This window comes from Echiichthys vipera, assembly GCF_963691815.1.
Source record: "Echiichthys vipera genome assembly, chromosome: 4".
Classification (NCBI taxonomy): Eukaryota; Metazoa; Chordata; class Actinopteri; order Perciformes; family Trachinidae; genus Echiichthys; species Echiichthys vipera.
This window is the reverse complement of record NC_139829.1, coordinates 11545532-11569401: the sequence shown is the minus strand read 5'-3', so window position 1 is coordinate 11569401 and position 23870 is coordinate 11545532. Positions and strand designations below refer to the sequence as shown.

Sequence of the window (23870 nt, the reverse complement as noted above, 5' to 3'; positions counted from 1 at the left end):
TTGACTATACAAGTCCTTGCATCAGTTTTCATGGTGACAAAACAATAATAATTTAATTATTTTGAGGCCTAATCAACAACGGTTCACGGAAGTTACGTTGTCAACGTCAGGCGGTCTCGTGGTCACCGAGTAAAGAGGTTTCCCGCATTTTCCATCAGCAAACATACGAGGCAGCTGCAGACAGAATTTACAGTCTAATGACGGAACGAGGAGGAAATATGGTACAAACGCATTTCGGATATTTTTTGAAAAACCACCCCCAGTGAAGAAGAACACCAGTACCGCAACCAAGAACACAGTGAGCAGCCCGGCAGGCCCAGCACCCGCAGCCCGGCCGATAGACGAGCCTCTCCAGCTTCAGATCTCCTGCACGGCGTGGTGGTAATGAAACGTCCTCACGGTCTGTGGCACCGGCTCGGTACTTGGGACTCAGCTACTGATCCCACAAAAGACACAGGGCCGAAGTGTCCCAGATGTAGCATCATGTTTGAGGAAGCACCAGCCACAAACAAGAGTCGGCAAAACTGATTATTCAGTTCATCGTCCCCTCATGAGAGACTTTATCTCAACCTCGACATTTATTCACCTGTAACCATGGCGCCCTGCCTGTAGCTCAAAGTAATTGCATGGCTCCGCCTCGCACTTTTGTCCTGTATCTATTCATGCAGTTTAACGTCACACTTTAGTATTTTTGCAAGGTGGTGGGGATGGAGATAGAGTGCTATTTTGATTGTGTGTTCTTTGCGTAATGGATGTGGAGAACTGTTCAATAATGTGCTTAAATATTCACATATTATATCCCTGTGATGGTCATAAAAGGATTTTGGCGCTAATAGAGTCGTGTGTGACATAAACGTAGATGGTGACTCAGGTTCATGCCAGCTGACCTAATCGATTGCATTATTATAGTTTTATTGTGAAGTTTAATAAACAGCGCATACATACTGATGACATCTGTGTGTTACAGACCCTGGCTGAGTGCACTGAAGTGTAAATGACAAAGTAGGGAATCTCAATCTGTTTGTTTTAAAAATGTATTTTAAATAGGCCTGTAGGCTCATGGTTCACCAAACAAACATTTTTTTCACAGCACAAAACTGAACAAAACGTGTAAATATCAATAACTTGAGTCAGATCTTATTTTCCGTTTTGTGATATTTTAGGGAACTGTTGTGGTACTTGGGCTGTGGGTGACAGAGTTGTATGAATGAGAAAGGTCAGATGGACGTGGTTTTGTGCTCCTCAAAATTCTGATTTGCCTTAATTATCTGTTTCAAAGTTGTGACAATTGTCCAAAGCCATAACACAATCTAGGGCATTGTGGTTACATAACATGATTAAGACCGACAATACAGCCAGAGAACTGTGAATATCTGTTCTTTACCGACTACATTTCAGTTCAGTCAGTTACTCAGACTTTTTTTTCTTCTTTGTCTTTCCACCACAGCACATCCGGAAGCAGAAACTACAGGTTTTGATGAAGAGGAGTAGCAGGAGCAGAACGATGGCGAGGAGGAAGGCCAGGACATCCAGGCTGTGATACTGGTACCAGGTGAGCTCATGGGCCTGAACCCTCAGGTGCTCGGCCCCTTTGTTTCTCATGGTGAACTCGATCCAGAATACGGCCTCATCCAGAGGACTCATTGGTCTGTCGTGATGAATACTGGACAGCTGCATGACGTTCTCCTTGTACCTGTTAATGTGGACATACAGAGGTGAACATGTGAATAAATGTGGCATATTTATTTTTTAAATTCATTCTTAATTGTCTTTGGCTTACCAATAATTTGGATGAAATAGGTTATATTTGTTAATAGTTGTATTTTAAAACTAAAACATCCAACAGGAAAGCCAATGTGAGGGGAAAATGCCATCCAGTGGTTTTATAAATTCTTTGTGACCTTGAAACTCTGTCGTGTTAATTGGACTGGCTTGGCCATGGCTCTTTTATGGCATGACATCAATCTGGGTTCTGTATTATTAATATGAGCTCTCCCAAAAGGCAGAATGGCACAAAGTCAGTTTTCACCCATCTGTCCAACCATTTTCTGTTTATCTGGGGCTGGGTCCCAGTGGCAGCAGGTTGGGGGCCCCTCTCTCAGCAACATTTTCTCCTGGGTGGATCCCAAGGCGTTCGCAAGTAGTAGCACATTCTGTGTCAAACCACCAAATGAAAACCCCCTGGAGGCATCCTGATAAGATACCAGGACCACCTCAACTAGCTCCGTTTGACACAGCAGCTCAACTCCCCCCCTCTGGATTTCTGAGCTCCTTAACCTATCTCTAAGGGTGAGTCCAGCAACCCCTCGGAATGGAGACTGACTGGTAGATTGAAAGCTTTGCCTTTTGGCTCAGCTCCATCTTCACTATGACGGTCCAGTATGATGGCTATATTACTGCTGACGCTGCATCAATCCGCCCGTCGATCATTTTACCCGCACTTGTGAGCATGACCCTAAGATACTGGAACTCCTTCAATTGGGGCAAAAACTCACTCCTAAAGGGAATAATCCACCATATTCTGGCGGAGAACCATGGCCCGACAAGGCCAGCCATCAGGGGCCTCCCTCTCAGGCCTGGCTACACTGGATCCCTATTCCAGACAAGGTGCTGCTTTTTCTTGGGGTGGGGTCTGTGAATCGGTCTTTGTGTTAGTCTGGCCCCTCCCCTGGGACCAATTTGCCTTGGGAAACCCTCTCGACAATACAGCTCCCGGGGTCACAGGGACACACAAACCTCTACACCATGATAAGGTGGCAATTCTTGGAAAAGGAAATTATTTTTTAATACCTTTTTTTTTTAATAACCTAAAACAGAAAGTGCAGATTTGTAAAATAACTCACGATTTCTCATTGATGACAGTATTGATTGCATCTCTTAGGTCCTCAGTCTTCATGAAGTTCAAGTCTGCAATAACTGCAGCACCCTTGGCCTTGATATGGACCATGTTGTCTGGCTGGTCAGCGAACATGGGGATGCCCACCATGGGAACACCGTGGTAGATGGCCTCATAAATCCCATTTGTGCCACCGTGGGTGATGAAAGCTCTGGTCTTGGGGTGACCTGGTAGGTTACCAAAAATCATGAAACACATAGTTTTACAGGACGTTAAAACACATATTTCAGAGTAATACTGCAGAAAATTACAGTGTAACACAATCACCTACCTCAAGGAAGTGCCATTAATGTCAAAATCATGGTGGCGCTGGAGGAAAAGTTGTGAATGACCAGAGTCATTCAGATACATTGCCTTGAAACCATGCGTATGGAATGCCACCTTGTAATAATGCATATTAATGTGTAGTGGTTGTAAAATCCCTCCTCTCTAGATTAACCTGATCCTTCTTGCCAAAGAACAAACTTCACCAAAATATTCATACTGTTTTCTCTCCTACTGTATGTTCCTTGACCTGTGTCAAACTAAATGTGGTAAATATGTTGTTTATCGGATAAGTATAAATCATAAGGACTCTTTTTACTTACCCAGCAGGTCATTCTGAGGGATCCAGTCATATATTCTGGTGTTGGCTCCCAGAGTCGCTGGTTTTTCTCCACTGTATCTCCACAGCACCTATAAACACAATAAAAACACTTTTGAACTGACAGTGCTGACTGCCTCCACATGGTGCATGAGATTTACAATATTATATTTTTTGATTCTTCTCTGATGGTCTGAATAAGTTCCTTAATTTGTTGTTTTTTGCCTTTTCAGAAATAAAGTTGCTAAAGAAGGGGGGTGGAAAGCTTACTTCACTTTGTTGCCTTTTTTATTGGGTTCAACAGGCAGAAGTTAAATAGCATTGCATTCACCAGCTATTTTGCTCGAAAATAAAACCTAGAAAGCCTTCTTAAACATATTTACGTGCCTTTAAGATAGTCTTTCCTTGCAGCTGCTGAACCATGTGACGACAATACAACACTGTGCCAATAAAACTGCATTTTGCGGTCATTCAAGTTGAATCCAGTTAGCATGTCGGGATTGACCTTTTGTGGGATCTGAGCGAGGGCTGAGGCTATCATGTTCCCCTTCTCTGTGGTGATGTTTGTGATAAATGATCCCAAAGTGAAGACCACGATGCCAGCGTCTCCAGAGCTCTGCACAAACTCCTCCATATCCTGCGAGAAGAATAACATTATTTCAGTGCAAACCAACCAGCATTTTCTTTTCTTTGATGGCTTTTTTAAGTCAGGAATACTGTGGAGGAAGTGTAATAAAATGTGAATAGGCCTGTGATAGTAGAGACGGCCCTACCTCTGGTAAAGGTTTAGCAGGTCTACAGTGGATCCCGCCAACATATTTGAAGTTAGGGAGGAAAGGACGAGGGAAATCAAAATCCCAGTAGGTTCGGATCAACCAGATATCTGCTCTGCCCATCATCTCACAGGCACTGGTGGGTGTTCCTGTCACAATGCAAAAGTAAAAGATAACAGCCACCCATTCCAAAGTATCACCAACACTTAAGAAATGTTGTTTTTACTTAAAATATAAATTGTTGGCGAGTGATTTCATATAAAAGCATTGCAATGGATCAAAATGAATTGTATGATTATTGGACTTTACACAGTAGCTCTTGTAGCCGATTAGCTCACCTTTGACTTCAGAGTAATATTTATCTACTTCTTTCCAAAACACAATATCAGTCACAAAGTCCTGCAGTCCATAGTAGAGGAAGTTCCACACTCTCTCAGAGAAGTCCATCTTATCGGTCAGTTTGCTCATAGCGCCGGGGACAAATGAAGGAGGAGCAGGTAGCTGCCCACAGTGTCTCTCCCAGTTATTGGCTAGGGAAAAGCGCAGGGAGAAGACCAGGGGGATGCCCAAAATCTCTGCCAACAAGTCACTACCGGGATAAATAGGGTCAGCCAGGAGAAGGTCATATTTTCCCTCCTTCAGCTTCTTCATGATAGTTTCTGATTTCAGAACGCCGTCTAAAAACTTCAACGAATACTGGAGGTCAACTTTCATCAGATCCATGTATTTGATGTAAATCTGAAAGTAGTTCATATGATCCATCTCATACATGGAAAAGTGAAGGTACTCTTCAAAAAACTCCATGATGGTCTCCATTGAGACAGAGACATTAAATGGTTCGTAGCTGAAGCGAGAAGGCTCACTGGTGTTCATGAACATCGACGTGCTCGGGACCAGAACGGTCACCTGGTGTCCCCTGTCAATCAGCGTCTCCAGCACAGGCTTCATGTTAATCCAGTGGCTGCCTTCAGTGTACCACACCAAAATGTTCCCTCCATTTGCACTCCATATCACACTGAGTCCCAGCAGGACATGAACCAAGAGATGCTTCATGTTGCCTGTTTGTCAGAGCGAAAGCTTGCTCTGGCCTGATCCCTTTTAAAAGGTGCTCCAAGAAAAATAATCATTAACTAAACAAAGCTGAACTCTGGCTCATCACTCCTCTTTGTGCTGTATGGCACATTAGATAACAGACCTATCCCCAGCAAGTGGGTCGAGGTAAAGGGTAATGACTGTAAAGTTCACAGTCACAGAAAAAAAAAAATCTCTAATCTGCCCAAGAAATTTGCAAATGGATGCCTGAGGTTTGACTTTTTAGCCATGGAGAGATGACACAGATGAATGTTTTCAACTGGCTGGTATTCTGAGGAAACACAGCAAGAGCGGCTACACAAACATCAAACTCCCTGAAAAGATAATATGATGCTTTTTTCAAATTATATCACTAGAGGGCACACTCAACCTGTTCTGAACTTGCAATGAGGGTTTCTTTTCTCAGCACATGTGTCTCTGATGTGCTTCTTTCTGTTTTGTTGGGTCAAGCTTTCAAGAGGATCTGCTGTCAATGTGGAGCTACGTACTCTGTGAACCAAAGTGGCGAACTCAGCCGTAAGGAGGAGTGTAATTACGGCTATGAAGAAGGAGAAACATGAGTATACCATGGTTTTATGTTCATGTTTAATATACAGATTATACCATCAGATCAGTGTACATTTTAAACTGTAAACGGTGTCATGTGGAGTGGAGTCCCACTATAGTTGCTGTGAGGAAGTCATGGGAGTGCCTGTCAGGTGTTTCAGATAGGAGATTACAGTAAGGGATTTTTTCATGACTTGATTCTCTCCTCACATGTACCAGCAGGTAAATGTCTGATTTACTCCTTTTAAAAGTTGAATATGGAGAATGAGCAGAACATCGCCATCTAGTGTCTCTAGACCATAGTTGCAACAACAAAAAATTCCAGCAGTCGGGTTACCAGGTTGGTTAGACAGTAGCCTACAGTAGACCGTTTGCTTACCAATCAAGGAGAAACGTAGCCATTTGGGCGTGCGTTTTAATGCCGTTGAACTCCTTTAACTCAGGTCATCGAGCGAATGCTTGGCCTTTATTGACTCGTGTAACGCAGCTGCAGGATTGGCAAACTCCATTTCACCAAGTGTCAGCCTACACTAGCTGCGCCCAACAACAGACAACCCTGGCAACTCGCAATGCCGGCCGCTATTGGCTGGTACAATGTGAACAGAATGTGACAGAAAATCATTGTCAAACCTGTCAAAAGTTTTAAAAATATTAATCCAGACTAAATATATTTTTTAATGGAAAAGCAATACTTTCATTCTGTACCCCTCAAAACGCCCCATGGGTTAATTATTATTATTATTATCTTTTTTTGTTGCATGTCCATGGTTCCCTCCGCCCGGACATGTTTGTCGACTGTCCAGACGTCCCTCAGATACGAGCTGTCCTGGGCTTTACTCCTTGGATTGTGAAATGGTGATGAGCTTTCTAAAAGTCTTCTTTATGTTGAGCACCAAACCCCAACAAAGCTCAACTAACGTTAGAATGTCATTTTAATTCATTAGAGGAATAAGATGATTAGAATAAAATCCATTTGCTTGATGTTTTGTTTTTCTTTTCTTTTTTCCAAAATTGCCTAAGCCAGTAAACATTCAACATTTAATTTCCAATTGGCCTTGGATGAAGTTATGCAAATGATTGCACACTTACTGGTATCACTTGGTATTCCTCTACGTAGAGCTTTACAATGTTTTTACTCCAGTTTTTCAGCCTGACTGAACCTGAGTTTATGGGAATAAAACAATTGAAACAAATAATACAACACAGGGCACACTGTTGGAGTTACACACGAATACTGGACACTGTACAAAATTACAATCCGGACCTTTGTGGTTGCATTATATGATCGAGAGCTGCGAGACAACCAGTGAACAACCAGGTTACATTTGTTTATTTATCAGTTATTTACTGACTACATTTCAGTTCAGTCAGTTACTCAGCCTTTGTTTTTGTCTTTGTCTTTGTCTTTGTCTTTGTCTTTGCCTTTGTCTTTTCCTTTGTCTTTTCCTTTGTCTTTCCGCCACAGCACATCCGGAAGCAGAAACTACAGGCTTTGATGAAGAGGAGTAGCAGGAGCAGAACGATGGCGAGGAGGAAGGCCAGGACATCCAGGCTGTGATACTGGTACCAGGTGAGCTCATGGGCCTGAACCCTCAGGTGCTCGGCCCCTTTGTTTCTCATGGTGAACTCGATCCAGAATACGGCCTCATCCAGAGGACTCATTGGTCTGTCGTGATGAATACTGGACAGCTGCATGACGTTCTCCTTGTACCTGTTAATGTGGACATACAGAGGTGAACATGTGAATGAATGCGTTATGTATTTTTTTTAATTTCATACTTGTAGTTTCTCTGTTGTACTCTGTTTTTTTTTTGTCTTTGTATTTTAAAAACTTAAATATCTAACTGGAAAGCTAATATATGAGGGGGAAGGCCATTTAGTGGTTTTGTAATTTCTTTGTGACCTTGAAACTCTGTAGTGGTAATTAAACTGTCATACTGCATTACACCATTGCTGCTTTATGGCATGTCGTCAATCTTGCTTCTGTATCATTAATATGAGCTCTCCAAAAAGGCAATTACTGCTAAATACCTTTTTAAATACCCTTAAACCGACCAAGTACAGATAAGTAAAATAACTCACGATTTCTCATTGATGACAGTATTGACTGCATCTCTTAGGTCCTCAGTCTTCATGAAGTTCAAGTCTGCAATAACTGCAGCACCCTTGGCCTTGATATGGACTATGTTGTCTGGCTGGTCACCGAACAAGGGGATGCCCACCATGGGAACACCGTGGTAGATGGCCTCATAAATCCCATTTGTGCCACCGTGGGTGATGAAAGCTCTGGTCTTGGGGTGACCTGATAAATTACCAAAAATCAAGAAACACATTATTTTCTTTAATCATATTAGACTGTTAAAGCACATCTTTACACAATGTGTGCAACATCGGCAAAGGCTTGTGAGCTAGATCAGAGCCCACAGAGATTTTGGAAAAACTGCAAGCCCCAACTTCATTGATTTTTGCTTTTTGTACACCTTTTAGACACTTTGAGTGAGACATTGTTGGCTAAAGTCAGGCATAAGCCGTGTCCCGATTAAATACAACTAACCAAATCTATATTTTGTGTTCACACTTGAATGTGACACAAAGTTTGCTCAGATCAACCAGTATGTACTAACTACTAACCAACTACCCTTTGACTAACTTACTAACCAACTTTTGAGTGCGCTGTCGATGGACACTATTGTCACACAAAGTAAATGAACTAAATACCCACAGCATGAATAAACTGATTGTGGATGTTGGTGAAACAGCTTCAGGCATACTTTTGAAAACAATAAAATAATAATTCCATTTTTGGAAAAACACTGAATGGCTTCCCAAAGTTGCAGCTGAGTATTGTATCATATACTGTTGTTTTAAAAATGTTTGGTAAGTTGAGTATATGCTGTTGTTGTTGTGAGGCATGTTATGAATGTATAATAGTTGTAAAATCCATTGTGTCTGAATTGACACCCCACTGAACAAACGTAACTGAAACATTCTTATGGCTATTTCATTTAAAAGTCAATCATGAGTTTTACTCTTGAAGGCTTTTATTAAAGCTTTACCGTATTTTTCGGATTATAAGTCGCAGTTTTTTTTCATAGTTTGGCCGGGGGCGCGATTTATACTCTGGAGCGATTTATGTGTGAAATTATTAACACATTACCGTAAAATATCAAATAATAGCCTGTGCTATTATTTATCTCAGTCACGTAAGAGACTAGGCGTATATCAGCAATCGTCACACACACACACACACACGTCAACCAATCAAAATTTGGCGGGGGCGGGTCATGGCAGAAGTGCATTGTGAAATAAAGATGCTACCTGCCACTTGGAGTTGGCGGAGTTGTTCATAAGTGACACCGAGGAAGAAGAGTTGATTGGATTTAGTGATCTGGAGTGACAGATTGTTTGGTAAATGTATAGTATGTTCTATATGTTATACCAGGCACGTTCTCAGGTCGTTGTTTATGCGTCATATAACGTACACTTATTCAGCCTGTTGTTCTCTATTCTATTTTTATTTTAAATTACCTTTCAAGATGAAATGTCTATTCCTGCTGTTGGATTTTATCAAATAAATTTCCCCCCAAAAAATGCGACTTATACTCTAGTGCGACTTATATATGTTTTTTCTTTCTTTATTATGCATTTTCGGCTGGTGCGATTTATACTCCGGAGCGACTTTTCATCCGAAAAATACGGTACTTACCCAGCAGGTCATTTTGAGGGATCCAGTCATATATTCGGGTGTTGGCTCCCAGAGTCGCTGGTTTTTCTCCACTGTATCTCCACAGCACCTATAAACACAGGAAGAACACTTTTACTTTCACGTTGCTAATTCAGTTATAATGGTAATTCATATCAGCACATTTATAAGTACATGCTAAAATAATTAAAAGGAGTATTTTATAACAAACATTTAGTAACTTTAATTGGAGACCTTTGGTGATTCACAAAGTAATCTATCCAATGTGATTTTATACCATAGTTTATTTTTGAAAAAGCCTCGTCTCCACCCCTCCCATCAATATTTTTACACTTTTGATTGCTTCTCCTTGACTTATGCCCTACTGTTCTTTAGTCACCCAGAGAAAGTGCAATGTCATTATAGCTTTATTACCATTTACTGCAAGTCACGTGTTGCTGCTGACCTCCTGCCTTAATCATAATGTTGCCGGCATGTTGATTTCATTGAATGCCAGTGTGATATGAAAAACAATTTGACACTAGAAACTTGCTTCAGTTTGCTGATCCCTCACAGGGGTGTGGTTAAGCCTTTGTTTTTAATAGTTACATAGCATCACATGCATAAAGAAGGACATATCCACATGTATGAATGTGTGGAGAGGTTCCTGTATCATAGGGTGGGACCTGCAACAGTTAGAGGAGCAGTGTCTTGCTAAAGGACACCTTGGTCTTGCCCCTGAGGTGAAGCTGGACTTTAATCAGTTACTTGCCGATTACCAAGCCAGTTCCCCTCGACCTGAGCTGCTGCCACACCGCAAAAAAAACTTGTGTGTCTAGCTCCTGGTCATTCAAGTTAATTCCATTTAGCACATACAGATTATCCTCTGACCTTTTGTGGGATCTGAGCGAGGGCTGAGGCTATCATGTTCCCCTTCTCTGTGGTGACATTCTTGATAATTGATCCCAAAGTGAAGACCACGATGCCAGCGTCTCCAGAGCTCTGCACAAACTCCTCCATATCCTGCAAGGTGAATAACATTATTTCAGTGCAAGCCAACCAGCATTTTCTTTCCTATCTGTAATGGCGTTTTCTCTTCATTGTTTAAATACTATGAAGGTGGAGACAGCCCTACCTCTGGTAAAGGTTTAGCAGGTCTACAGTGGATCCCGCCAACAAATTTGAAGTTAGGGAGGAAAGGACGAGGGAAATCAAAATCCCAGTAGGTTCGCATCAACCAGATATCTGCTCTGCCCATCATCTCACAGGCACTGGTGGGTGTTCCTGTCACAATGCAAAAGTAATAGGTGATATTTATCTTCCACACACACACACACACACACACACACACACACACACACACACACACACACACATATATACAGTATATCTGTATAAACTGTATACATATGTGTATTGCTCCTTGTGTCCCTTAATTTTTGACATCGATTCCAATTATTCCAATCATCATTGGACTTTGTGTGTTCCTTGAAAAACAGTGTTATTACACACCATTGTTACTCACCTTTGACTTCAGAGTAATATTTATCGAGTTTGTTCCAAAACACAATATCAGTCACAAAGTCCTGCAGTCCATAGTAGAGGAAGTTCCACACTCTCTCAGAGAAGTCCATCTTATCGGTCAGTTTGCTCATAGCGCCGGGGACAAATGAAGGAGGAGCAGGTAGCTGCCCACAGTGTCTCTCCCAGTTATGGGCTATAGAAAAGCGCAGGGAGAAGACCAGGGGGATGCCCAAAATCTCTGCTACTAATTCACTGCCGGGATAAATAGGGTCAGCCAGGAGAAGGTCATATTTTCCCTCCTTCAGCTTCTTCATGATAGTTTCTGATTTCAGAACGCCGTCTAAAAACTTCAAGGAATTCTGCAGGTTTACCTTCATTATATCCATGAACCTGATGTAAATCTGCAAGTAGCTCATATGATCCATCTCATACATGGAGAAGTGAAGGAACTCTTTCATCATCTCCTTCACTGTCCCCATTGAGACAGAGACATTAAATGGTTCGTAGCTGAAGCGAGAAGGCTCACTGGTGTTCATGAACATCGACGTGCTCGGGACCAGAACGGTCACCTGGTGTCCCCTGTCGATCAGCGTCTCCAGCACAGGCTTCATGTTAATCCAGTGGCTGCCTTCAGTGTACCACACCAAAATGTTCCCTCCATTTGCACTCCATATCACACTGAGTCCCAGCAGGACATGAACCAAGAGATGCTTCATGTTGCCTGTTTGTCAGAGCGAAAGCTTGCTCTGGCCTGATCCCTTTTAAAAGGTGCTCCAAGAAAAATAATCATTAACTAAACAAAGCTGAACTCTGGCTCATCACTCCTCTTTGTGCTGTATGGCACATTAGATAACAAGCAAGTGGTTAGAGGTGAAGAGTTGTGGCTGCAAACTGAAGTGTAATAGGGTTCCCAATCTGAATCAGATTATCTGAATGATGCCAGGCAAGTGTACATTCAGGAGTGCTAGCCATGAAATATTATGTAATATGTAGGCATACATACATATATGCATACTAGGCTGTATGTTGCTGCATTATTTTTCAGACTCACAAAAATTAGTTCATAATTAAATGTATTTAGAATAGAGAGGCAAAGTTCCTCTCATATCCCCCATGGGACCTTATTTTGTAAAAGATCTGTACAGCACTGAACGGGCAAAGACAAGTAATCTTTTATCCTGTTTGAATTAAGCTATGAATTACATGTTTATCAATTTAAAAGATAATTTTGCATATTCTACTATTAGAGATTAGTAAAAGGTTGCTGTTTACTTTCATACAATGATTAACATTTGGAGTAAATTATACAGTTCTGTTCTTGTTTTACATTGTGAATGGTCATGGGCATTTTATTACGTGTCCTTGACAAATCATGGTATTTCTGTCCATGAAAATATGTGGGAACCATTATATTGCGAAACAAGAATAATCTCTAACCTGTATGAGAAATCCACAAACAAAGTAAAAACAGATACTTCAGATACCCAGAATTTAGTTTATTTAACCAGGAAAATGTCCCCTTTACACCCTCTCTCTGCTCCAGTAGTGGTAATTTAAACTAAAAATCTTTATTTCTATGTGGCACAAATCTCTTGTCAGTAAACAGCAATCAGCATTCAATCAATTCTGTTAGCTTTGGAGAGATGGAGTGAATTAAAACAGATGATTTAACTAAATATACTGCCAGTCTGTCACAGGGCACATAGAGACAAACAGACACAGACAACCACTCACGCACACATTCACACCTACGGGCATTTAGAATCATCAATTAACCTAACACGTGCATGTCTTTGGACTGTGGTGAGACAACCCACGCAGACAGGGAGAGAACATGTAAACTCCACACAGAAGGGCCCCAGCCGGGATTCGAACCAGAAACCCTCTTGCTTTGAGGTGACAGTGCTAACCACCACACCAAAGTTCACACTCCCTTAAGATAATGTGATGCTATTCTCATATTATATCACTAGAGGGCACAATCAACCTGTTCTGAACTATACAGTCTATGTTCTGCACTTGCACTGAGGGTTTTTTCTCAGCACATATAACTAGTATGTGCTTCTTCTGTTTTGTTGGTTGAAGCTTTCTGGAAGATCTGTTTCTAGTTATAGTTTTATGTTTCTGTTTATTATAAAACCTTGAAATGAATAGAATGAAACTCCTTAGTTTAATGTCCAGTTGGCCTTAGTTGCAGTTAGTGCACATCTGTCAGCAACAGAAGAAATTGCTGGTGATACACCAAAGAGCAAACAAGAAGGAATGTCCACATATATTTGTCCACATAGAGCTTAACACTGTTTTTACTCCAGTTTTTCAGCCTGACTGAACCTGAGTGAAAGTGAAACAAGCAATACAACACAGGGTATGTTATTTGGAGTTTCACATGAATATTGAAAACAAAATTACAATCCAGACCTTTGTGGTTGCATTATATGATTCAGACCTGCAAGGCAACCAGTGAACAACCAGGTTGCATTTGTTTATCTATCAGTTCTTTACCGACTACATTTCAGTTCAGTCAGTTACTCAGCCTTTGTTTTTGTCTTTGTCTTTCCACCACAGCACCTCCTGAAGCAGAAACTACAGGTTTTGATGAAGAGGAGTAGCAGGAGCAGAACGATGGCGAGGAGGAAGGCCAGGACATCCAGGCTGTGATACTGGTACCAGGTGAGCTCATGGGCCTGAACCCTCAGGTGCTCGGCCCCTTTGTTTCTCATGGTGAACTCGATCCAGAATACGGCCTCATCCAGAGGACTCATTGGTCTGTCGTGATGAATACTGGACAGCTGCATGACGTTCTCCTTGTACCTTGTGGACATACAAGTGGGAATATAGAGTAATGTGCTAAATGTTTTTTATGTTTCTACTTTTGTTTCTTTGTCTTACCAATGATGGGATAAATAGGATTATTTCATTGTTTCATGTGTTTTAAAAATATAAATATCCAACAAGAAAGTCAATATAAAAGGAGTAAAAGGCCATCCAGTTGTTTCGGCATTTCTTTGGGACAATTAAAAGTCCAAAAACAGAGGTTACCTGAACACACCTGAGGCGGGGTGGTCAAACCAAAAACTCTTGTCTGGATACATACCCCCCCCACCCCAAAGTTTGGTGGCACTTGCGAACGGGAAATAAGTTTGGTAAAGGAGGCTCTAGATGCGGTCCTGGGAAGTCGCTCTGTCCCTGGACTCCGAGTTGTTGAGGGATGCATATCCTCCAATATGACTGACTCTTATCATTGCCACTCCAAAAATGCTGATCATGGGGCGGCAGGACGCTTCCTGCCTCAAGCTATGTATGCCAACACTGACCTGATTGGAAAGAGGAGATGGCGCTATAGCCAAACTTGTTTTATATGACATCATCTACCACATCTGCAACTTCGACTGGCAGTGGCAGAAGGATGCCACCGGCCTTCAGTGTGAACAGGTCATCATGATAATAGATCCTCAGCTGTCTCGCTCTCTCTAGCACATTGGGCAGGTGACCGAAGTGCATCCAGGGTCAGATGGTGTCCTAACCTTGGAAGTCAAAGTCAACACCTATCTCTATCCAGTTGCCTGCATTGTGCCTTTGCCACGATTATAAAAAAAGACGGCTGTTAAAAGTCCCCAACCAGAGGCCGTCTGACCACTCCTGAGAAATGGAGAATAAATCAAACACTCCTGCCTGGAAAGGACACACCACTCAGGTGTGATCACTCAGTTAATCAGAGGTTATATTTCTCCTTTTTGTTCCTTCTTTTTACATGTGTAAAGTCATATAATGCTTGCACACACAGGTAAGAAATTATTTTAATGTCTTTTGTGAAATAAGCTGCTCCACTTAAAAAAGCTGCCTGCTAGTTACTCTGCTCACATCATCTCAGTTAAGTCAAGCGCTTCTCATTAACAGTGACCTTGAAACTCTGTAGTGGTAATTGAACTCTGTAGAACTGCATTACACCATTGCTGCTTCATGGCATGTCGTCAATCTTGCTTCTGTATCATTAATATGAGCTCTCCAAAAAGGCAATTATTGTTCAATACCTTTTAAATACCCTTTAACCGACCAAGTGCAGATAAGTAAAATAACTTACGATTTCTCATTGATGACAGTATTGACTGCATCTCTTAGGTCCTCAGTCTTCATGAAGTTTAAGTCTACAGTAACTGCAGCTCCCTTGGCCTTGATATGGACCATGTTGTCTGGCTGGTCACCGAACAAGGGGATGCCCACCATGGGAACACCGTGGTAGATGGCCTCATAAATCCCATTTGCGCCACCGTGGGTGATGAAAGCTCTGGTCTTGGGGTGACCTGATAAATTACCAAAAATTATGAAACACATTAATTTCTCTAATCATAACAGGTAGTTATTGCGTGGAGCTGCTTGCATAGTTAGCTTTTCACTGGATAAAGACCAGCTTATATATATGCATATTATCAATGTTTAAGAGTTGAAAAATCCATTGTCTCTGAATTGACATGTCAAAGAAGATACCTCACTGAAACATTCTTACTGAATATTCTCTCCTACTGTATGTCCCTTTAGGATTTTATACTGTCAAACAAGACAATGACTAAATGTTGTCCTTTTTTTTGCTTTTAATGCCTTTTATTTGACAGGATAGCTAAATGTTGGTAGGACATGGGGGGCGACATGAAGCAAACGGTCAAACCTGGGCCACTACTGCAAGGACTTATCCTCTGTATATGGGGGGCCCACTCTACCTGGTTGCCCCTCTATTTCATTCAGAGGTAAATTTTGTGAGTTTGTGAGTCAGCTTTACTTACCCAGCAGGTCATTCTGAGGGATCCAGTCATATATTCCGGTGTTGGCTCCCAGAGTCGCTGGTTTTTCTCCACTGTATCTCCACAGCACCTATAAACCCAATAAAAACACTTTTACTAACATGAGGCATGTCATAATTTAGCAGTACTGCAAATAAGTACATTTGTTAATACATGCTAAAATAAATGAGTTGTCTTTTGTAATAAACGCTCAGGGCCGGATCATGGTCTTGTGTAAGCGCTGCAAAGCCCGAGTGGTCATCTCTTGCTTTAAATGCCATTGGGCCTGGGTGCCCTCACATGCCCAGGGGCCCTAGAGGTTAGCTTCTCTTTTTAACACCAAGGGTTCTGGGGGGTTGACTCACGCTATAAGCACCAAGCAGCCCAGTGGTCAGCTTGATGGTGTTCAACTTCCTTTGGAAGTCTTGGGTCATGCACACTGCGAGTCCAAGAACTTGCCCGGTCCAGTCTTTGGTTTGGTGCCTGGCTCGCACCTTGGTAGCGCCCAGAAGGTGAACCTGGACTTGAATCAGTGACCTTCCGATCCCCACGCCCGGCCCCCATTGATTGAGTTACTACCGGCCCCCCAAAAACCTGCTGGTCTTTCAAATGAATTCCATTTAGCACATACAGATTATCATCTGACCTTTTGTGGGATCTGAGCGAGGGCTGAGGCTATCATGTTCCCCTTCTCTGTAGTGATGTTCTTGATGAATGATCCCAAAGTGAAGACCACAATGCCAGCGTCTCCAGAGCTCTGCACAAACTCCTCCATATCCTGCGAGAAGAATAACATTATTTTAGTGCAAGCCAACCAGCATTTTCTTTTCTTTTCTTGAATACTAATAGGCCTGTGATAGTAGAGACGGCCCTACCTCTGGTAAAGGTTTAGCAGGTCTGCAGTGGATCCCGCCAACAAATTTGAAGTTAGGGAGGAAAGGACGAGGGAAATCAAAATCCCAGTAGTTTCGCATTAACCAGATATCTGCTCTACCCATCATCTTGCAAGCACTGGTGGGTTTTCCTGTCACAATTCAAAGGTAATAGATTATATTGCGAACATTACCAATACTTCAGATGTGATAGCTAATTTTCTACTCTTAAAATATCAAAGTTGACAATAGTTATTGGTTATAGAAACATTGCAATGATTCCAATCATCATTGGACTTCATGCGACCCATAAAAATGTATTGTTACACACAATTGTTGCTCACCTCTGACTTCGGCGTAATATTTATCGAGTTTGTCCCAAAAAATGTTATTGAGCACAAAGTCCTGCAGAGTGTAGAAGAGAAAGTTCCACACTCTCTCAGAGAAGTCCATCTTATCGGTCAGTTTGCTCATAGCACCAGGGACAAATGAAGGAGGAGCAGGTAGCTGCCCACAGTGTCTCTCCCAGTTATTGGCTATAGAAAAGCGCAGGGAGAAGACCAGGGGGATGCCCAAAATCTCTGCTACTAATTCACTGCCGGGGTAAACGGGGTCAGCCAGGAGAAGGTCATATTTTCCCTCCTTCAGCTTCTTCATGATAGTTTCTGATTTCAGAACGCCGTCTAAAAACTTCAAGGAATTCTGCAGGTTTACCTTCATTATATCCATGAATCTGATGTAAATCTGCAAGTAGCTCATATGATCCATCTCATACATGGAGAAGTGAAGGTACTCTTTCATCATCTCCTTCACTGTCTCCATTGAGACAGAGACATTAAATGGTTCGTAGCTGAAGCGAGAAGGCTCACTGGTGTTCATGAACATCGACGTGCTCGGAACCAGAACGATCACCTGGTGTCCCCTGTCGATCAGCGTCTCCAGCACAGGCTTCATGTTAATCCAGTGGCTGCCTTCAGTGTACCACACCAAAATGTTCCCTCCATTTGCACTCCATATGAGTCCAAGCAGGACAAAAACCGGGAGACGCTGCTCAAGCTTCATGTTGCCTCGCCTGATCCTTATTAAAGAGTGTTCCAACAAAAATAATCATTAACTATACAAGGCTGACCGCTGGGTTGTAGCTCCTCTTTGTTCAGCACGGATTATTACGTAATGGACCCACCCTAAGCAGGCAAGTGGTCAGAGGTAAACAGTCAGTATTATGAGAACAAATCAGTCTCGAACCTGTATTCTGTAACCTGTAAATCCATCAACAGAACGTAAAAACAGACTTCAGAGCCTCAAATAGTTGTTAGCTGAGTTGGAGTGAAATAACAGACTGATAATGATCTGAGTGGGCTTGGACACACTGGAGTAATTGGAGGATTTTGTGTGTGTGTGTGTGTGTGTGTGTGTGCATGTTGATGCCTGTGCAAGAATTTCCCTCCTTACATAACACTGAATTGTAGGAGTGTGTGTGAATAAGTTCCAACACCTGGTGGATTTCTTTTACATCTTCGTGTTCCATACACTTATTAGGAGCATTTTTTATGATTGCAAAAGAAAAGTGTAAAAATGCCAGAAAGGTGAGACTTGCTTTAAGTTTGGTCAACCAATACTGGTTCATGATCAAATCCCAGAAGAACATTACGCGTTCTCTTCAGCCTCAGCTGAACTTTGAATTTAATGGTAATTAGAAAATGTTAGCACACTAACATTTTGAATATAAACATTATACATGGTAAACATGGCAGCATGTTAACAGTGTCATTGTAAGCATGGTAGCATGCTGATGTTAACATTTAGCCTAAATTAGCGCTGTGCATAAGAACAACCGTACAGAGCCAGCATGTTTTAGAGCTCTATCTAGCCCTAGAATGAGGCAGCTGATTTCAGAAACCGGCTGGGGCCAGAGGGGTCAGCTCGGTGTGAATATCGGGGAGGCGGGGGTTGTCGACCATGCCTTTAGGAATCGGTGGCGTTGAGGCTGTGTTATTCTAGTGAAATGTCACCTCCAACTGTTTGGGTTTCTAAATCTTAACTCTGGGTACTTTGGCCCCCTCATTAACATTGTAGATTCCTTTTGACGCTGGATTCAGGAGCGCCTGGAAAACAATAAGCATTTGAATATTGAATTCAATGCCCTGTTGAGGGAGTCAGTGGCCATTCAGAGTGTGTGAGTGTATACTGTTTCGTCCTCAGACCTCCCCTGGAGGTACAGAGGACGTATAAGAGAAAATACTGATGGGTATGTCAGCGTGTTGCATACAATGGCAGAATCATTGAGTGAAGGTTGAATTCCAGAGAAAATTAATAACAAGGGGAAAATGCACAATCTATGCTTCCCTCTCTAAATTCCTGCTGCTTCCTCTCCTTCCGTCCTCCTTCCTTACTCTGTCTTTCCACCACAGGGTAAGGGTTACAGCGTATTGCTTTTTGAAGTAGATATTTGCATAATCAGATTAGGATGCGTGATTGTCAGTGGGCTCCCCCATCAGAGGGTGCTCCAGAGGAGAGAGGGTGCTGTCCACCCCAACAATGGATGACTCCCCTCCTCTCTCACCCTCCTACCAGCCTGCACCTGCATCCCACCCACCCGTCCGGGCTGCAAGTCGGCCACGGCGGCAGTCCACGCTTGGACTTGCAGCCATGGAGGGCTGAGAGAGAGAGAGCGAGAGGAAATGGGAAGGAGGAGGAGGGGGTTGGAGTGCATGATGGGAGTGGGAGGGCAGGGGTTGAGCTGAGATATTTAAACATGCAGAGTGTGAATTGGCTTTAAGGGGATAAAGAGCTCAGGGCCTATCGGTTGGCACCCAACTCCAGAAATTCTTTTTCATGGGCGCCTCAGCCGGGAGAGCGAGGGGCTGCCTGCACTGATCTGGCCCATTGTGATAACAGATTCAGACAGTGTGCTAGACGCTGATAAGGAAATGTGCTCTCAATAGACGATTACCCACATACTTGGGAGAGAATAGTCAATCAGGCAAATATACTTGGTAGAGGGAATGAGAAGCGTACAGATTTGTTATTATTTTCAATGCAGGGTTTCATAAGCCGGCTAGAAAGTTGAGGTCAGAGTAATGCTCATACTGTGATTGGGAAATTTCTGTTAAAAAGGTGTATCAGCAAAATGCATTTCACAGCCTTAGAGCATGTGTGCAAATCTGTCACATGCCTTCCTATCCAGTCTCACACGATGACTTGAATAATTGAACATTAGGGAGTCTGAAATAAACCAAAACATTTATTCAAAGAAGTAAACAGTTTTTTTTTTTAATAATGCATCTTATGTTACCAGTCTATTGATAACTACAGCCGTTTTATTTGGTTGGTATTTGAGTAACCATGAAATTGCTCAATTCACTGTGAAATTACACAAGAGGTAAACACTTCCCAAATTCATGCTCTTGGAGAGGCAGACTGCTGCTGTACAGTTGTTTTCACTCCCCCAGTACAATATGATTTATTTAGTATTTTTGCAGGATTACAAAGAGTCACCTGTCAGTTCCCACAGGCCTCCGTCAGTGTGTCCAGCTGCCCTCTGCTCCGTTTACACACCATTAGCCAGAGTTTAACAGCCGGGGTGAAAGCGCCTGAAACCAACTCAGTGTTTACTCTTCAGCTCAGTTAGTCGCAGCCTTTTGCCTGAAAATGGGGCACATTTTCTACAGTCACAATAGGTGATTGGGCATGTAAATGTCTGACCTCAGTTTAAATCACAAACAAGAAGGCGGGTGCAAACAAAACTGCTGATATTGGCACTAGAGCTGAAACTCAAAGACCATTAATCCGTTTGTCGATGGACAGGAAATGTATCAGTCGTAAACTTAAGCGCTTAATTTCTGAATAAATTTTTGTTTTGGACTCTTGGTCCAACAATACAAGTCATTTAAAAATGTCACATTTATCAGACATTTTACAGACTAATCAATCGATTACTTAAAAAAGAGATAGATTAATCAACAATGAATATAGCCTCCCCTTGATATTCCTAAACTTTAAATATAGATTTTGTAAACACTTTAACACCCCGACATTATTCAACATGTATAAGCAGTTTATAGGCTTTTATAACATTATAACGTTGCAGATATTTGTCAATTATTTAAACACCTGCCGTGGGAAAGCATAAGTTGAGGCTGGTGTATGAAAAGATAATGAATGACAATATAGTAAAAATGTATGTTACAAGCATTTGTTTATATGCCAAATGTTTACATAGTGCTATAGATGCTACATAGGGGGGTAAAAGTAAAGTGTTACAAAATATGTTTTAAGAGATTTTCTGGTTAAATACAGACTGTTCTACAACAAAAACGACTATAAACAGATAATTGATCTTCTACTTGCACATCATTTTGCCATTACATAATAGCTGCAATCAAATAGAACATACCATCTCCTTGTGTGACACACTCTAATATTTTATTATTTACTTGACCAAAGCGAATAAACACATGGCCTACATGGGAAAAGCGGTCCTAATTGGAACTATAGCTGATATTCATCTGTTGTTATTTTTTGAGGGTTTCCCATAAAAAGCATTATCTAACATTTTGTACATGCGTTGGATATTAGATTTACACTTTAAAGTTAGTGCTGTCAAACACTGCATGCAACAACAAAGTGACGTTGCACTTAAGAAAACTCCATCTGCACGCTGGTCAACTGGACAGTGTTTGACTCCAGAATGACCTCAGACTCCTGGGGGGTCACAAGTTAAGCTGTCACTTTCAGCGCTCCTTTCACAGGCCTCTGGTCAGTGGACGGAGAGCAGAGGTCAGCTTTGTGTCCACACGGTCATCACAGGACTTGTGGACAAATGTTTCTGGGCTTATTGAGCACGAACAAAGAGACAGCAGCTCTGCTCTTAACTTCAGATCAGTTGTGTTTTTACACAGTGAAATCATTTGTATTAGAACAGCGTGCCCCACTTCCACACTACATACTAATTGCATACAGTATCTACTCTAATATGTGTTTGCAGTTTCATATGTAGATTTGTATTTGCTATATTGTTGTTTATCTGTCTAATATGTTTCATGTTTCACGTGTTTAATGATTTGAGTGATCTCTTAAATTACAAAGATGCAGAATGTTGTTTTCTTTAACAAATCATTTATTAAATAAATAGTTCAAATAAATAACATACTGTATATTCACAAGCACACCAAAATAACTTACAAAAGAGGTATCAGAAGATAATTAGCACACTCTTCACAGTAAACAATCAATTCATAATCTTTGGCTATATGACATGCGTATTTTACAGAAACTCAGATGAAAACACATTTAAATGAGAAGATATTTGTGTCGTAAATCATGAAATTACTGAAAGAGGATTGTGAGTTTATCGGAAAATCCTCAGCCCAGTCCTAAATATCACAAATCCATAATCAACAAATACTGAACATTGATGATGAGTTGATGAGAAGTAGCAAAAGTCGTTCCCAGAACTCGTTCTTCTGAAATCACATAACCTTGGTAAATTAAAATAAAGGTCAGAATGAGTCTTCTCCAGAAAAAAAAACAACCAGCATGTCGATTAAAAAAAGGAAAGAAAAAGTGCCCTTGGCTATTTTGAGACGATTGCAGTCTGGAGAATTGGCTGAGCCATTATCTATTCAAATGCTGAATCTATTGCTTGAAATGAGAAATTCCTTAATCCCCTCCATTTTCCTCATCGGCAAAACACCCTGTCATTGCAAAACTAAATTAGTTCCAGCCAGGAACAAGGAATATTAACATGAAGACACGAAGGGAATATTGTACATCCAGGTTTTACACATCCATGCAGAAAACAAATTAATTTTCACCCGCAAATCATATTTCAACACTGATCAGCGTGGAGCCTCTGCCCACATTTTCAGCCATGTTTGGAGTCCACAAATATCACACAATATTGCATCTTCTGCATTGAAACATGAGTCACACGGGTGACAAATGCAGAGACAAAAATTAGTCTTGAGGAAGGATGAGATCAGTTTTCTCTTTAAACCCAGAGAAGGGATCAGAAGGTCCACTCAAGAGTTTCTTTTTCTGTTTTTGTTTCTGTGGTTCTACCAGGCCTCTGAGCTGTCGCAGCTGGATCCAGGGGATGGGACTTCTGTGTCACTGGTCAGGGCCCAGGGGTGTGGAGGGGAGTGCAGTTGCTCCATGTTTCCTCTGAGAAAGGTGAGCAGAGCGGTGGGGGAGTGGCTGGCCGGCTGACCGCTCTGGCTCTCCAGCAGCTGCACCAGGAAGTTGATGTAGCGCATGGCCAGACGCAGGATCTCGTTCTTGCTCAGCTTCTTCTCAGGAGGATGGGTGGGGATGAGCTTGCGGAGCTCTGCGAAGGCCGTGTTGACGTTGTGCTGGCGCCAGCGCTCCCTTGTGTTGGTGAACACTTTCCTGGTCATGGTGCTGAGTTGAGCTAAAGGAAAGAATTGACAAAAAATGAATTAGCAGATATTTGGATTTTTTTTAAGCAAAGGTGCCCTGGTCCAATTTTGTTAAATGTGATTTTTTTTTTTATGCTCATCTTTGTTATGCATAATCGTAATCTGAATGTTTTTGTTTTGGACTCCTGGTTAGACAATAAAAAAAAAATAGAAAAGAATTTTCCTTAATGAAAATATTCCTAGTTCTGAGATGACTGGCCAGAAGGAGAAAGTCAAGTTAATTTATATCAGGAGGGAAACTGGCCACTTTACTGAACTGTAGCTGTTTGCACAAGAATTATGGATACTGACAAATATTGTTTATAAAACCCTGAAAGAATATTTACCAGGATCTGTGTTGTTTTTCTGCTTATTTTCACAAAATATGACCATCATATTTGACCTCTTTTTGTTTTGAGTTGATATTCCTAAACTTTAAATATAGATTTTGTAAACACTTTAACACCCCGACATTATTCAACATGTATAAGCAGTTTATAGGCTTTTATAACATTATAACGTTGCAGATATTTGTCAATTATTTAAACACCTGCCGTGGGAAAGCATAAGTTGAGGCTGGTGTATGAAAAGATAATGAATGAAAATATATTAAAAATGTATGTTACAAGCATTTGTTTATATGCCAAATGTTTACATAGTGCTATAGATGCTACATAGGGGGGTAAAAGTAAAGTGTTTTAAGTAAAT

The 23870-nt window shown here is 41.5% G+C and overlaps 2 protein-coding genes across 2 annotated transcripts; both read right to left on the bottom strand.

The window, feature by feature from the left end:
• Positions 1–1407: 1407 nt before the first annotated feature.
• On the bottom strand, positions 1408–17923 carry LOC310945915 (uncharacterized protein; the record flags this gene model as incomplete). The annotated part of the gene is made up of 20 exons (XM_083912176.1): positions 17088–17923; positions 16747–16895; positions 16518–16649; positions 15875–15962; positions 15178–15397; positions 13626–13907; positions 13423–13427; positions 11098–11817; positions 10708–10856; positions 10464–10595; positions 9597–9684; positions 7973–8192; positions 7313–7601; positions 5448–5484; positions 4591–5310; positions 4253–4401; positions 3985–4116; positions 3484–3571; positions 2844–3063; positions 1408–1693 (listed from the first exon to the last, which is right to left on the bottom strand). Exons 1-20 carry the CDS (start codon positions 17803–17805, stop codon positions 1408–1410), a joined length of 4824 nt encoding a protein of 1607 aa, XP_083768302.1. The 5' UTR covers positions 17806–17923.
• A 4879-nt stretch (positions 17924–22802) lies between these two features.
• Positions 22803–23141, bottom strand: tal2 (T-cell acute lymphocytic leukemia 2; the record flags this gene model as incomplete). The annotated part of the gene is made up of 1 exon (XM_083912737.1): positions 22803–23141. The coding sequence occupies one exon, from the start codon at positions 23139–23141 to the stop codon at positions 22803–22805; it is 339 nt and encodes a 112-aa protein (XP_083768863.1).
• Positions 23142–23870: the final 729 nt, after the last annotated feature.